The 17500-nt window shown below is 41.2% G+C and overlaps 1 protein-coding gene across 8 annotated transcripts in view; it reads right to left on the bottom strand.

Annotated features, from left to right (window-relative positions):
• Window positions 1-17500, bottom strand: part of trappc9 (trafficking protein particle complex subunit 9) — a 209727-nt gene that overhangs the window by 153231 nt on the left and 38996 nt on the right. For all 8 annotated transcript variants that reach the window (XM_047819251.1, XM_047819249.1, XM_047819252.1 and 5 more), the window contains 2 exons: window positions 8296-8422; window positions 2977-3122 (listed from right to left, as the gene is read on the bottom strand). In XM_047819251.1, the coding sequence (XP_047675207.1) occupies window positions 2977-3122; window positions 8296-8422 (273 nt within the window). The remainder of the gene's footprint in view (window positions 1-2976; window positions 3123-8295; window positions 8423-17500) is intronic.

The following is a 17500-nucleotide window of genomic DNA, read 5'->3' as shown; positions in this document are numbered from 1 at the left end:
AGGAGGTGGTCTGGGACGCGTTTCAGATGAAACTGGACAGGTGTAAATGCATGTGGTTGTTCGAGCCACATACGTCAGCGCTATACTCCTCCCAAACGGAAGTACGTCACTCGCAGGTGATCTTTCACCCAGGCGTCTCGTCGGGTCTTAAAACGCGCTGCTGCCGCCAGCGAAAACGCAGCAAACAGTAAACACTGTTTTTTGTAGCATAAACGTCGTAACGGGTTTTTCTGTCTTCTTTTTGATCGCGTTCTGAAAACCGCATACACCAAAGTGTGTTCCATCTCAATTACCCTGGAAATGAGGTAAAATATATTAGCGTTTTGGGCGGGAGTAGAAAGATGGGATCGATATCCGATTCGCCGAGACGCGTTTATGTGGCCTGATGTAAATGGGACAGTTTTAACAAATCAGATAGTTATCGGATCAGAGACAACACACGAAGTGACCGGGTGTAAAAAGGCCCTCAGACAAGAACCGGGAAACGGAGATGACTGTGGAAACACTTGCCAACAATTGAAGAAAAAAAAAAAAAAAAAAACAAGGATTGTACAGACGGTCTGGTTGCTGTAGCATTACAATTTCAATTCACTTGAACTACAGACAACTACAGTTCCACCCAGATTGCGCTTCAGCTCCATGAAGACATGGTGTGGAGGTGAAGGTTGGAGTGGAAGAACTCGAATGTCCTGCACTGAGCCCTGACTCTGACTCAACCCTACTGAACACATTTGTGATCAACTGGAACTGGAGTCCGGTCAACACCCCGACATCAGTGTCAGATCTCAATAACGCTCCTGCTCTCTCTTGTGAAGGAACACAAATCCTCACAGCCACGTTCCAACATCTAATAGAAAGCCTTCCCAGAGGAGAAGGGAAAGGAAGAGTGCCGCTCATTATAACAGCTAACACAAGAGAAATATATCTGTAAGTAAATGTTCAACAAATACGTAAGAGTGTGATGTCAGGGGTGTACAAACTTTTGCTGAATACGAAGTGATTTTTAAAAAAAAATCGTATCCATGTAATAATGTTTGTATTGTGAAGCGAAGCCAGAAATTCAATTCCAAATATAGCAAACTCAACAGAAAAATCAAAGGCAAGGATCGAGGATTTGAGGTGCTTGTGGTGACAGTAAATTGGTGCATCCCTCTGGTGAATTCCCTTCATCCTTCTGTTCTGAAGTTATGCGCAAAACCTGAGGTACACTGAGGTAAAAGATGGTAGACTCAGCACTTTCCGCTCTCTTAGCTGGCAATGAAAAGTCTTTTTCTGTAGAGGAAGTTAAACTGTACTCTGAGTATGCAGAGGTAAATAAATACTTCTGTGTTTTCATGTGGAATGTTCTCGTGAACAGGAGGAAACTTGGAACGATAGAACCTTATTCCGGAACGTCTCTATTATTCACAGAATTCGGTTTTACTACAGAGTTCAAACGCAACTTTACTGGAATCTTCTTAAGGCATCGCAAGTCTAGGGATAATTGTGTTATAGGACAGGGCTCTTGAACATGTCTATTCTAGAACCTCTATTACCCCTTTTCCACCAAAAAGAACCGGGTGCTGGTTCAGAGCTAGCGCTGGTGCTGGTTCAATGTTGGTTCCACTGGCGAACCTTCTAAGAACCGGTTTGCCTTTCCATCGGTCAGAGAGTGTCACAGCGCCGAGTGTGACGTCACTGTATACGTGTCACGTGTCCCAGCAACGTTAGCGCAGCAGCGACAAACACAAACACAACAACAATGGCGGATGTTGCTTTACTGTTAATGCTCATGGCTTTGTGAACCTACATTAACACCCAAACGTGTACGTGCGGCTCCATGTAATCTGTATAAACGGAGGTTGTGATCGAGAAAGTACATAACGTTATTTTATCATTAACACAAAAAAGTTAGCTTTAGCATGTAGCTACCTACTATCATGTGTGCTGATAATGTATCATATCGCTGTAAAGTAAAAGTGTATTAAACATTAGTAAACTTAAGGTACATTATCAAACACGCTAACGGTAGCCCCGCCGCCAGCCCCAACATTATCAAATGCGCTAACAGTAGCCCCGCCCACCGCTCCTGACACATGCGATTCTTAAGTCTAGACCAGCAACGTTTTGGTGCTACTTAAGAACCACTTTTCCTGGTTCAGAGCCGGTGCTTTGGCTGTCGAAAGAGAAAGGTTCCGAACTAGCAACTAGGTTCCGAACTAACAAACTGCCTTGGTGGAAAAGGGGCACATGATTCCCACAATCCATCGAGTTTGAATGCACATTTACTGAAAAAGTCCCGAGTTTATCATGTTCTAAATCGGAACATGGTTCCAAAAGCGACGTATAATTCCCAGAACCTTCCCAATCTTCAGTTCCACAAGCAACCTCAAGACGCCTAAAGGCTTGAAATTTTGGAGTTCTAGAACAAACCGATGTTTGTAGGTCTATTCTCGTAATTCTTTGAACCGAGTTGGGCTTTCGGTTCTACAGCACCCTCACCCGAGTCAGCTCGTAAAACACCGCAAGACTTGAAGCAGTGGTGTTCTTGAACTGAGTGGAGTTCTTAAACAGCTCCATGATTCTAAGAACCCTTTGAACTACAGCAACCACAGTGATGTCTGACCTTAAACATCTCCAAGCCTTAAAGGTTCTAGACCACACCTGCGATCTATTGTGGTTCTAGTGCATTCTTACTAAACAACACAGAACATAGAACAGTGAAGGTGTCTAGAAGGGAACATGGTAGAACAGTCAGGCTAGAACCTTCTAGAAAATGTTCTTGAACATGTCTTCGGTTTTAGGAACCCTTTGACCTGCGGTATATATACACGAGTTCTACAGCAACCTTATTGGAATCTTGAAGTAACCAATGGAAGAGTTCTAGGACCCGTCCCTGATGTCTCAGAACTGCAAATCCTACGGCTCAGACTCTTCTCACTACACTTGTGAAATGGAAGGAAGTGAGGTTTTGGAAAACAGGCTCTGGTCACTCACCGATCTTCTTGGACCTCTCTTCTCCTCTGTTGTGGATGCTGATAGGAGAGTAGATGAAAGGACTGGCGGAGCTGACGTTCGGCCCGGGCAGACCCTTCACTTTATGTGGACGAAGACTCGCAGGCAGATTCAGCAGAGACACAGACCTAAAGAGAGGAGCAGGAGGAGTATTAATAGTGTTATAACGGTGCCACCACGGACTGACTCCATGTTTAATGTGTTCTCGGTGATCTTTGTGACTTTTTAAAGTTGGAAGCAATGCAAAATAACAAATGAACCAAAAGAACTGATTCAGACTCCTAATGAACTGATTCAGGCCTAAGACAGTTATCTTTCGATCTCTCTGGCACGTGCGGCATGTGTGTTAGTGTATTTACGGTAGCCGTGCTATTCCAGCGGTTACCGAAGTGCTACAGGAAGTTGCACCACATTTATCACAGTTACACCAAGTATCGGGCAGTCGTGGCTTAATGGTTAGAGAGTTTGACTCCTAACCCTAAGGTGGTGGGTTCGAGTCTCGGCCCGGCAATACCATGACTGAGGTGCCCTTGAGCAAGGTACCGAACCCCCGAACTGCTCCGGGTGTGTGTTCACGGTGTGTGTGTGTGTTTTCACTGCTGTGGTTAAATGCAGAGAACAAATTCTGAGTATCACCATACTTAGCTGTACGTCACGTCATGTCATGTCACGTCACATCACGGTCAGTCATTTTTAGCTTTCTCTAAAGAGCCTGGCACTTTTCTTCTACAATACATGACTAAGACCCGCCCATTTTCACAGGAAGAAGCCGTCCAAACAACCGGACGCGTACTTTTTCTGGAGAAGGTTGGCAAACATGTGAAGATGTTTCTTATTGTGTCATGTTGATGCTTTGCGGTATGTGGTTTGGTAATATTGTGCACAGTAATCAAAGGGTTTGGAAGGGAGAAAAACAGCTCATTTACTGACATTTCATGGAAGTCAAGCATCCAGCATTCCGCCATTAGAACAAAATGTCAACTTCCAGTGAATCGGACATGGGTGAGCCACCTTCATCGCCACCTAAAAACATGTGCTGTCAGCAGAAGCCTGACAGATAACACTTGTGGAAGGAAAAGACTGGCGTTTTCCTTCGTTTATCCACAGTGTGGGTGTATTTAGAGCTTGGCTACAGCACAGGAGACCAACATCGCCTCGGGTGCTACTGCTCAGCAGGGTCAGGAAGTTTCCAACAGTGCAGTGGAAGTGCTGAATTGGGAAGACGCGAGATGAGAGAATCGGTGGCAAGCTGAACGGACGGGCATTTCTGCCGGAGTAATAAGGAGGAACGCTGGAGATCTTTTCCTGACATTTCGACAAGAAGACACAAAGACGCACCAGCTTTAGCGTCAACTTAACAAGATAGATAAACAGATAACGGATGGCCTTTTACTGAGGGAAAAGACCTGTCGGTGTATAAAGACAGAATGGCCTTCTTGAGTTAGCAAAACCTACCTACATGGAAAAAAAACACACCTTTTACAAATCGCTCACTCTACAGAAAGAATTGAGAATAAGGTACAGGAAGAAGCACAGCTAAAACACAACCACGTCAGCTAAACAGATACTACTGTAGAACAACTGTGGGCTATATACACTTCTAGATACTGTTTATCTGGATGCTCACAATGTTTTGCCTTGGTATAAATCACCAAAGACAAACACCCTGTTTTTGTGTGTGTGTGTGTGTGTGTGTGTGTGTGTGTGTGTGTGTGTGTGTGTGTGTGTGTGTGTGTGTGTGGAGTTTGCATATACTTCCTGTGCTCCAGGGGTTTCCTCCAGGTTCTCCATTTTCTTCTTCTAGGGGGAAGTTGTGGCCTAGTCGTTAGAGAGTCTGACACCTAACCCTAAGGTTGTGGGTTCGAGTCTCGGGACGGCCACGACCGAGGTGCCGTTAAGCAATGCACCGAACCCCCCTAACTGCTCCCCGGGCGCCGCAGCATAAATGGCTGCCCACTGCTCCGAGTGTGTGTGTTCACTGCTGTGTGTGTGTGTGTGTGTGTGTGTGTGTGTGTGTGTGTGTGTGTGTGTGTGTGTGTGTGTGTGCGCTTTGGATGGGTTAAATGCAGAGAACGAATTCTGAGTATGGGTCACCGTATTTAGCCGTAGAGACATGTTGTGTAGGCTGCCTGGCATTTCTGAAATGTCTGGAGTGTGTGAATGTGTCCAATGATGGACTGTTAACCCTACCATGGTGTCTCCCGGATTGCCCTGAAGTCACGTTCCCTTTAAACCAGTGGATAAATCTTAGAGAAAATGGACGGGGTGGATATCACCAAAACTAATCATTTGTATTTGGGTAGTTGACGTGACATGGCTTTTTCACTGTCACAGAAGATAAAACATAATTTATTTCACATTTTCATAATTTAGAATACTGTAAATGGTTAAACATTTTCTTGTTTTATATGAATTTGTTGTTTTAATACCCAAGTTATTGTTAGTTTTTTTTTAGAACTTTGAGCCAAATCTCAAAATTGTCCTATGGTGTGACGGTAGACAACATTATTTCATAAATATTACATTTTATAAATAAAGAAAATAATGTTTAAAAATCTTAATGAACACTCCTGGCATAATTGTGCAAGTGTCTATTTCACTAAGTGGCCATCACTTTTCATATACATACATTTCTAAAAGTGTAGGAATTTCATAAAGTTTGTCACAGAAAAAAATGTCCTTTGGTGTTATGCAAAAACCTAATTTTAATTTGGGCAATATCATGGACAACTACATTTAATTGAAAGACCCCACTCAAGGTCATGTGACTGAAGACCCCTATGAAGGCCATGAGAAGTGCACATGGTAAGTATTTCTCTCAGAATTGTTTAAATATTTAACTATGTTTTAAGACCACTGAAGTTAAGTTTGTTTGTCCTTTGGTGTGACACCATTCATCTATTCATGGTGAAAATGATTCTAATTAGTACTTTCATGTAAAATAAATATCACTTTAAGAAAATAATGTTTTAATAATGTGAACAATTCTGTCTCAAGTATTTATTTTATGTTATTTAATATAATTTCTTAGTACTTTTTAAATGTCACACCATAGGACACATTTACAGTATTGTTGAGTGAAAAACTGAAAAAAATATGTGAAGTCATTGACAAAATGAGTGACCAGTACTATTTTCTGAAACGGCAGTTTTCATACTCCACAAATATATGTAACTTACAAATATATGTAACTTATATGTATCTTAAAAAGTTATGCTTTCCAAAAAAAGTACTTTTTCTTGGTCATTTGTCAACTACCCATTTACAGACCAGTTTTGATTTCTGACTAACCTAACGTGATGGCATGGAATGTGGTAGCTCGTTGGCTAAGGCCAATGGTGTAAATGTCATGTAATGTACTAATCTACACAGATATTTCTCAGAGAGTGAGCACCGATACGATGCTTATCTACAAGCCGGTAATCGTACACCTACAGTACACAGTGATGAAAATTAAATACAATCTTTCTTCCAATAAAGTAAAGAGCTTTACGTTGCAGGGCATCTTAACACGCCGAAGCGTCAGAGAGGATTCCTGATCGACGGAGAGCATCGCGTCGCTGCGCCGCTTCAAAATGAACTCTTTAATCTTCCAAACCCAAATGTGGCAGAACGCTAATGCCAAAGCTAGCCGAGGCCGTTAACGGTGACATTTATTCTTCTAACAAGACAATGAGTTCTTAAACGGAGAGCAAGGAAAGTGATAATTCATTAAAAGTAATTGCGCACACAGGGTCTCAGTCACACTGCCATGTAAAGACTTCAAGCGTTTTAGGGGGAGAGGAAAGAGAGACAGAGACGGAGCGCTAAGGAGGAGAAGACGAAGACATGATGTGAGACTCGACGCCGTCGGGGAGGAAATATCAAATGGCTTTCCTCCGACAAATTGAGGACATTTTTCAACTTCAGCACGACTTGCGTAGCAGAGAAATGAAGGGAAACTGAAAGGTTGGTTCAAAAGGAAAAAGTTTTTGGAACTCAAAACCTTCTTTATTCCCCATGAACTGGACTCATGAACCTAAACCATGCACTGTAACAAATCAGTGCTGTTTATATTATATTAAATTCAATTCAGTTTATTTGTAGAGCGCTTTTTACAACTGACATCGTCTCAAAGCAGCTTTACAGGACATAAGCATAGAACAAAAGGTTATTATAAAGAATAATATAAAGATTAATAGAATACAAAATTCAAGATTAATATTAGTTATATTTAAATGTGTTTGTATTTATCCCTAAAGAGCAAGTCTGAGGTGACTCGGGTGACTTTGGGGAGGAAAAACTCCCTTAGATGGTAAAGGAAGGAACCTTGAGAGGAACCAGACTCAAAGGGGAACCTCATCCTCATCTGGGTGACACTGGGGGTGTGTGTGTATATATATATATATACAGTACAGACCAAAAGTTTGGACACCCCTTCTCATTCAAAGAGAACATTTAGTTCATAACAAAAAAGTGTGAAACAACTGAAAATGTCATATTCTAGGTTCTTCAAAGTCGCCACCTTTTGCTCTGATTACTGCTTTGCACACTCTTGGCATTCTCTTGATGAGCTTCAAGAGGTCGTCACCTGAAATGGTCTTCCAACAGTCTTGAAGGAGTTCCCAGAGATGCTTAGCACTTGTTGGCCCTTTTGCCTTCACTCTGTGGTCCAGCTCACCCCAAACCGTCTCGATCGGGTTCAGGTCCGGTGACCGTGGAGGCCAGGTCATCTGGTGCAGCACCACATCACTCTCCTTCATGGTCAAATAGCCCTTACACAGCCTGGAGGTGTGTTTAGGGTAATTTTTTTTTTTCACACTTTTTTGTTATGTATGTATATAATTCCACATTGTGTTAATTCATAGTTTTGATGCCTACAGTGTGAATCTACAATTTTCATAGTCATGAAAATAAAAAAAACTCTTTGAATGAGAAGGTGTGTCCAAACTTTTGGTCTTTACTATATATATATATATATAATAAACTTGAAATGAATTGAATATATATGTCCTGAGGCATCTAAAGATCTACCAGATACAGTTATATTATAATAATATATTTTATATATATATATATATCCCATTATTGTATTTATCCCATTCTCCTTTTTAGACATGTTACTTTGTAAATTCAGTACAGTTTCATTATAAAAAATAGATGTTCTAAAACTCTCCATCAGCAGCTGAATCTGAAAACTGGTCTAATATTCTATTGAGGATGGTTAATTGACAGCTTGCTAAAAACCTTATAACTAAACAACACGTATGAATCCTACAAATCGTAAAAACACGTAGCTGTACGTTCACTAGATTGACTTACCTGACTATGGGCAGCTTGGTCAAGGGCACCGGGGCCAGTTTGAGTCCGTCTGGTAGCGTGATGACATTCATCCCTCCGGGACATTTAGACGTGTAGTTCTCCAGACTCTGAGTCACCTCCTTCTTTTCTGTGGACATGAAAACAAACACACGAAAGGACAAGCGTCAGAAATAGGGATTAAACTACACGTGTCATCGGCGTGATGGTCGCAGCTGTAATCTTCTAATACAGAACATGAGCTTATTCATAAAGGTGCTTCAGTTGCTTCATTTCATACCGAGGTGAAGGAAAATAAAGACAGGTTGACTTTTGCAATTTTTAATTTTCTTGTTGATAAAACGACAGAATTGGAAATATAGGTTAAGTCCAAGTGTGAGGAAAAGGAATTGAGCAAAGAAATCTCAGGGTATATGGAAGAATATGTCAAATTCTATAAAAATAGAAATATGCTAAATTTTAATTATTTATATAAAATATATTATACAAATGATTATTATTTAATATATAAAATAAAAACTATAAAATATTAATATATATTATAAAATAAATTATATATTATTTATTTGTTTGTTTGTTTGTTTATTATTAATTAATTATTTCCAGCATTGAGATTTTATCATTGACTTTTAGCAACAAAAAGAAATGACTATGAAGGCTGAACTCCATCACTTTGGGGCTTTGACTCATCCCAAACCATCTTTTCCTGGAAGCCATAAGAACCATCGTGCTATTAATATTTGTGTTTATTCCCATTTTATTATCTATATCTGGGTACAGAACAAGATATAAAAAGTGATGAAATAAACTTTTTTAAATTAAAAAAACTCAGATGCTGTGCTCTGTCATTTCTATCTAAAAGACAGAGGGTAGTAAAAAAATAAAAATAAATAAAAAAATAAAAAAAATTTCCGCTGCCAATCAGAAGATGGCAAAAATCTTGCCATGCAAATGAAACGCCGAACTTTTTAAGAGCCTCTGGGGGGAAATCAGTTTCCTCCTGCTCTCGAGAGGCCATCACCCATGGTGAGATACGAATTTAATGAGCCAAATTATCTGAGCTGCGGTGGATCATGAGCAAGACGGGTTTGATGGGGGGTGAGACAATCAAAAACGCTTCGAGCTGTGCTGAACAGAAGACCGCTGAGATCCAGCCTGGATTGTGACTAAAGAAGAGTCGGTGAAAGAGACAGAAGGAAAGAAAGGTCACGTTTCAGTCACTGCGATGGATCTGGTGTGAAAGATAACTGAATTATAGGAGTATAAATCACTTAATTAAATTGATGTTAATCCATCACTTTATGCCAAGTCCTTCACTTTACTGTAGTGTCCATTGGCTCATGTCTCTAGTTCCTCATCTGCATTCTGATCTCTCTCACTCCATACACACACTCCCATCCCAGTACTGAGACAACAGCCCAGAACTTCATTGTGCAGCAAGACAACAACCCGAATGCCAACACAATGCCAACTTATCAAAGGACTTCGTCGGCGGAAACTGTTCAAGGTTGTCGACTGGCCGAGTCAATTAACCTTAAACCAATCGAGCAGTATTTCACTTCAGCTGAAGATAGACATGGGGGTCACGGTGGCTTAGTGGTTAGCACGTTTGCCTCACACCTCCAGGGTTGGGGGTTCGATTCCCGCCTCCGCCTTGTGTGTGTGGAATTTGCATGTTCTCCCCGTGCCTCAGGGGTTTCCTCCGGGTACTCCGGTTTCCTCCCCCGGTCCAAAGACATGCATGGTAGGTTGATTGGCATCTCTGGAAAATTGTCCGTAGTGTGTGAGTGTGTGAGTGAATGAGAGTGTGTGTGTGCCCTGTGATGTGTTGGCACTCCGTCCAGGGTGTATCCTGCCTCGATGCCCGATGACGCCTGAGATAGGCACAGGCTCCCCGTGACCCGAGAGGTTCGGATAAAGCGGTAGAAAATGAATGAATAAATGAATGAATGAATGTAGATAGACACCCACCCATGTTTGGCGAGGTCACTATATCACCAGCTTGGTGCAATTATTGAATATTAAGTGTTTATTAATTTTCTTTAATCCAATACTTTTTGCTCACCTAAAAATTGGGTACAAAAATTAAGTTGTTTAACACAGCTAGATGTAAACATCGGTCATCTCATATTCCTTGTTTGAGCTCGAACCCAAAGGTGTTCAGCGTACAGCGAAAACAAGAGAGCTGGCATTGACATTCCAATCCTTACTGAGGTGACTGTAATCCCCATTTCCCACAATCTGGCTTCTCAGCAGTCCTACCTGTAAGTAGGAACACTACATTCTGGCACAACAGGCATGTGTTTGTGAAGCTCTAATATTTACAATTCTCTTATATTTACACATTTCTCTACACCAACTACAACTATCACTACACTGTTATCACAACACACCTCACAACTACGACACCCAAACTATCCTACCACTAAAGTACAATACGCACATCATCATACCTACTGCTACATTAGTATACCCAGAGATCTACACCTACTACACCCACGCTACCTCACTGCTATATACAGACAACCACACTAACTATACACAAACTACCACAACAATTTAGCCAGAATACCTCACTAATATACCCAGACTACCACACCTACTACTACACTATTATACCCAGACTACCACACCTACTACTACACTATTATACCCAGACTACCACACCTACAACTACACTAATATACCCAGACTACCACACCTACTACTACACTAATATACCCAGACTACCACACCTACTACTACACTAATATACCCAGACTACCACACCTACTACTACACTAATATACCCAGACTACCACACCTACTACTACACTAATATACCCAGACTACCACACCTACAACTACACTATTATACCCAGACTACCACACCTACTACTACACTAATATACCCAGACTACCACACCTACTACTACTACACTAATATACCCAGACTACCACACCTACTACTACACTAATATACCCAGACTACCACACCTACTACTACTACACTAATATACCCAGACTACCACACCTACTACTACACTAATATACCCAGACTACCACACCTACTACTACACTAATATACCCAGACTACCACACCTACTACTACTACACTAATATACCCAGACTACCACACCTACTACTACACTAATATACCCAGACTACCACACCTACTACTACACTAATATACCCAGACTACCACACCTACTACTACACTAATATACCCAGACTACCACACCTACTACTACACTAATATACCCATATTAGTGTACACTACTATTCCCAAACTACCCTACCTCCACACTATTATAATCAGACTACCATACATCCACCCTACCATTATACTATTATAATCAGACTACCATACATCCACCCTACCATTACACTATTATTATCAGACTACCATACATCCACCCTACCACTACACTATTATAATCAGACTACCATACATCCACCCTACCACTACACTATTATAATCAGACTACCATACATCCACCCTACCATTACACTATTATAATCAGACTACCATAAATCCACCCTACCACTACACTATTATAATCAGACTACCATACATCCACCCTACCACTACACTATTATAGTCAGACTACCATACATCCACCCTACCACTACACTATTATAAATCAGACTACTCCTACTGCTGCATCATTATAGCAAGACTACTACACCTACTAGAAGCTGGCTACATCTCAAATCTGACAGAGCACCACTAGACTACTACTAACACTACTACGAGCTTTACATAAATAGGGGGTCTATTTAAATCCACTTGAAATATCTATCCTAATACTTGGGACTGAGAAGAATGGCAGGATTTTGATATCGCTCTTGATAGAATCTCCTCCTCTAACAGTGGGGTAGAGTTGGAGAGCTGGAGTTTGGCTGACACACGCTATTTACACAAAGCCTTGAGAAAAAAAAGAAGAAAGAAGTGTGCTGAATCGATAGCTCTCATTTCTTCATGCTTTGGCAAGGTGCAGTGACAGCAGACTGGGAGCAGGACAAAAGAGGATGTGATCTAACAGGGCACATGGTATTGATTCTCATTTTTCAAAGATTAAAGATGAAAAATATATCCTGTGCCAAGACGAGTCGGCGCTGTCGGAGGCTCGGCAAGGCCGGAAGATGCCATGCCTTAAGGGGCTTTTCCATCAAACAAGATTCATTTTACAAATAAGTTTACTGCCAGAGATTGGGGGGGGGGGGGGTGTCGGGGTATTTCTAAACGTTTTCATGACACTGTACATGAGTGGAGATTAAAAAAAAGAAAAGGCAATTAAGAGCTGATCTACTACGACACAGATAGACAGACAGAAAAAAAGAAAGAAAAAAGAAAGAAAAAAGAAAGAAATACAGAAAGAAAAAAGAAAGAAATACAGAAATACAGAAATACAGAAAGAAAGAAAGAAAGAAAGAAAGAAAGAAAGAAAGAAAGAAAGAAAGAAAGAAAGAAAGAAAGAAAGAAAAAAGGAAAGAAAGAAAGAAAGAAAGAAAGAAAGAAAGAAAGAAAGGCAGACAGACAGAAAGAAAAGAAAGACAGACAGAAAGAAAGACAGAGACCGACAGACAGACAGAAAGAAAGAAAGAAAGAAAGAAAGAAAGAAAGAAAGAAAGAAAGAAAGAAAGAAAGAAAGAAAGAAAGAAAGACAAAAAGAAAGACAGAAAGAAAGACAAAAAGAAAGACAGAAAGAAAGACAGATAGACAGACAGACAGAAAAAGAAAGAAAGAAAGAAAGAAAGAAAGAAAGAAAGAAAGAAAGAAAGAAAGAAAGACAAAAAGACAGAAAGACAGAAAGACAAAAAGACAAAGACAGAAAGACAGAAAGAAAGAAAGACAAAAAGACAGAAAGAAAGACAGAAAGAAAGACAGAAAGAAAGACAAAAAGACAGAAAGAAAGACAGATAGACAGACAGACAGAAAAAGAAAGAAAGAAAGAAAGAAAGAAAGAAAGAAAGAAAGAAAGACAAAAAGAAAGAAAGACAAAAATAATAAAAACAAAAGACAAAGAAACATACATACAAACAGACATAAAAAAAAAAAAGAAAAAATAAAGAAAGAAATAAATAAAATAAAATAATAAATAAATTAATAAAGACTAAATAGAAAAGAGAAAGAAAATAAATAAAGACATAAATAAGTACAAAAAGAAAGAAAGAAAAAAGACAAAAAGAAATACAAACAATAACAGATAGACGATCCATATAGACAGACAGACAGAAAAAGAAAGAAAGAAAGAAAGAAAGAAATAAAGACAGACAGAAAGAAAAGACAGACAGACAGACAGACAGACAGACAGACAGACAGACAGACAGAAAGAAAGAAAGAAAGAAAGAAAGAAACTGACACTAAAAATAACCAGCATTGCTACATTGCTTTTGCCGTGTGATTAAAAGTGATTAGCTTTTTGCAGCATTGTGGTGCAATTTTATCTTCCATAAATCCACTATGAAGCTAGAGGACTGGTTAGGCCATGGGGTTGTTTTGGCGATAGGCCTGGCATCACTTACATCACCCCCTTGTTGACGTATAGTGCCCTGGTACCATTTGCACAGAGGCTGCTGCTCATCGCCATGCTCCCATCACCATGCTTCACTCAGTGTGTGGTGTCCTTGGGATCTTACTCACAACCCCACTTTCTTCACGCACGCCTGAATTACTGCTGGAGAGTTTTATCCTTGTTCTGTCCCATCAAAGTATATTTGTCCAGAACAGTTCTGATTGGCTAAACATATTCTTTATTTGGCAGTTTATTAAGAGTTGACGAGTCGTTTCCTTTTGCTGCTCTCAGGTCATCCTGCTAGAGGTCTTCACGAGTGCACTTGGATCCGAAAACCCGAGGTCCGACCCGAGACCCGAGCGGGTTCGGGTCTAAAAGTTTCACGTGTGCCTCGGACACGGGTCGGGTATAATAATAGCACCGTCGGGTCTCGGGTAATTTAAAATGAATGTGTTTTTACCGAACGGACCCGAGAAGACCCGAACTAGTGTATCTCGTGTGTGTGCATCGACTCGAGTCCATATCCAACCTCTCCTCTGTTTGCCAAGACCGCTTGCGACATGTGGCTGGCGACGTGTGGCTGGCGACGTGTGGCTGGCGACGTGTGGCTGGCGACGTGTGGCTGGCGACGTGTGGCTGGCGGTAAGCTAATTTTCGTTGAAACAGACCTGTCGATCGATTTTGAATCCACTCTGTAGCGGTTACTTTAGAGTAGAGTTATGCAACATTCGGGTCGGGTCGTTCTTAAAAAAAAAAAAAATTATGCACGTCGGGTTCGGGGTAAAAAGTGATTTGGGTCACTTCGGGTCAGGTACATTTCTTTAGACCAGAGAAGACCGCTACATCCTGCAATCATTTTGCTAATGCTGTCTTGTGTCTTAACGTCGTGCATAAGTTGTCGCTCGGTGAACTTTCTACCTACAGGTTACTGAACCAGCTGCACTGACAGGGATCTTTGCTGTGGTTCTGTAGGTTTCCCCATTCTTATTCTAAAGCCTGAGAACTTTAGGAAGTACCGTCACTTTTTTCTTTTAATGCGGTCATGAAAGGACGAATGAGCAAGTGTTTATGTCCTGCTATGGTCCGCCGTCCCCATTAGCCGCTCCATTCTCCTGGTTATTGTTCAGCAGGGTAAAGCTCTGATAACCGGCTTAATTAACCAGCAACTTATCGTTCAGCCAGAGAAGAGAAAACAACCCAAAACAGACAGTAGGCAATTATTTCCCTTTCCTCACCATGTGCCTGTACAGCCCTGAGCTACCCACTTCATCTCACCGCACCACACCACATCACAACACACACACACACACACACACACACACACACCTTTCTCCTCGATTACACAGCTACCTGGGGCTTTCTCTCAAGCTCTTCGCTACTTCCATCTTTCCTGCACTCTGGAAAAACAACAAAACAACAGCAGCGTAGTAATTGAGGTCACGTCCTCAGATGGTATTTGCAGCTCAGGTGAAGTCAATTAGGCAGGAAAAAAAAAACTCTGATAAAAATGGTCTCTCTTCTTCTGTAAGTGCTGAGGCTCACAGACGTTCATTTTCTTTCTCTGTACTCAGAAAGCAGTGTCATGGGAAAGGATTTACAGCCCACCTTATCACACTCGACTCATGAGCTGCCTGGACATTATAGGGATGGTTTAAAATGATATTATTCTCCCCCCCCCCCTCTCTCAAATATATATATATATATATATATAGTAATCAATCAAAAAAAAGAAGCAACAGCCAATCAGAAAATAGCACTATCTGGGTAAGATTTAACACAACAACCAATGAAAAAAATTCATTCATTAGAGAGGGTATTTTCGATGGTTGGTTTGAACAAACACACACACACACACACACACACACACACACACACAAACACACACAAATTAATAAATAGAAAATGAAGAAATACTTTGTAATTGGTTAAAATGTGGGCAGTGATCCTGGTGAAACCCTTTTTTTTTTGGGTGTGGGTGGCGTGGGCAGGGTGGGTGTGTTTGCTGGGGGGTTGGAAATGTCACTCTTGCCCGTCTTCAAAACTTGAGAGCCCTGTATATATATATATATATATTATATATACACACACGTGTGTGTGTGTGTGTGTGTGTGTGTGTGTGTGTGTGTGTGTGTGTTTGGAAAAGATTAAAGAAAGGAAGGAAACAATGGGGGGGAAAAAAGAAAGAGAGGAAAAGAGGGAGAGAGGAAAGTAAAACAGTAAAGGAGGAAAGAAGGGGAAAAAACTGGTTCTTTATTTTGAATACATCGTTTATTGTATTTAATGTAATTTCCAATTTCATTTCAAATTCCTGACTGAAACAATAATATTTATTTCTTTTAAGTGATGTTTTACTTTCCGGTAAAATCCGTCTTCCTGTAGAACTTGAGTTTGGTTTACTAAAGCTCTTTAAATGCAATAGTAAAACATGGCTTTTTTACACACACACACACACACACACACACACACACACACACACACACACACACACACACACACACACACACCACACACACACAGAGAGAGTACTATAATGCCATTTTACACTATTACCATTCCGATGGAAGTCTGTCTGATTTAAGAACATTAGCAGCTTGCTACAGTTTCCCTGATGTTTAGGATCGAGCCGGCGTTCTGCTCCGTCTTTTGAAATGAAGCTCGGCGTAATTACTGTGGCAGAATAATCAGTCAATTTGCATTGCCATGATTACAACTTCTCTAATGTGTCTAAGCTGTGTTTTTCTCATTTCCGGAGAAAAAAAGGAAGACGTTTAGAGAGACTCTCAAAACAATTTAACAGCCTTAGTGATGCCTCTTTACTGACACCCTCGGGAGGATGGAGCGAGAGAGGAAGTGAGAGAGAGAGCGAGGGAGAGAGTAAGAGAGAGAGAGAGAAGGGGTGAAACATAAGAAAGGCTCTCAGAGTGTCTGCTTATCTCTGAGAGAACGTGAGCAGAGACGACTGTCAGGGTGAATTATGAATAATTTAGCATGGAGCAGGAGGAGACCACGGCAGGCAGCAGACATCCCTCACGTCAGTAACGAACCCTTACAGCCCGAGTCGCGACAGGCTCAGAGCTCAGACGTGAAGCCTTCAGCCCCGGCAGCGGCGAATACTCGGGCCTGTGAGTTGTTGTTTATGTGAGCGCTGGGACGCAGAAGGGATTACAGCAGCAGGAACACGCCAAACACTCACCTGCATCCTTCATACACACACACACACACACACACACACACACACACACACACACACACACACACACACACACACACACACACACACAGAGGAGTTCAATCCCAGGAAACCTTGCAAGAGTCTGAAAAGGAGAAAGAGCCGAGGACAGGAAAAAGGCAGAAGATTTAAACTCTCGCTACTCGGAGGACGCCGTGTCGACCCCTTTAACGCCGAAATAGAAATTCCGTTTCGGCTCCGAACCGAGACGCGGAGTCCCAAAACGCCGCCGTGGCGAATAAAATATACAGCGCAAATGTAAACAAGCCAATAAACAAGAGGCACCGGAGACCTGGCGAGGCGAGGCGAGACAGAGAGAGAAATCAGAGCAGGTATAGATTTAAGAGTGAAATGATTTTAGGGTTTCAGCAGTGAAGGAGGAGAGAAAAAAAGAATCTATTAAATAAAAGTGTTATAAAAGAATTACTGATGTTTCCAGTCCGCCGGCAGAACGGAGACGCACGAGAGACGCACGACTGAT

The sequence above is a fragment of the Tachysurus fulvidraco genome, chromosome 10 (assembly GCF_022655615.1).
Source record: "Tachysurus fulvidraco isolate hzauxx_2018 chromosome 10, HZAU_PFXX_2.0, whole genome shotgun sequence".
Taxonomy (NCBI): Eukaryota; Metazoa; Chordata; class Actinopteri; order Siluriformes; family Bagridae; genus Tachysurus; species Tachysurus fulvidraco.
The sequence above is the reverse complement of the archived record's forward strand: the minus strand, read 5'-3'. Positions and strand labels throughout refer to the sequence as shown.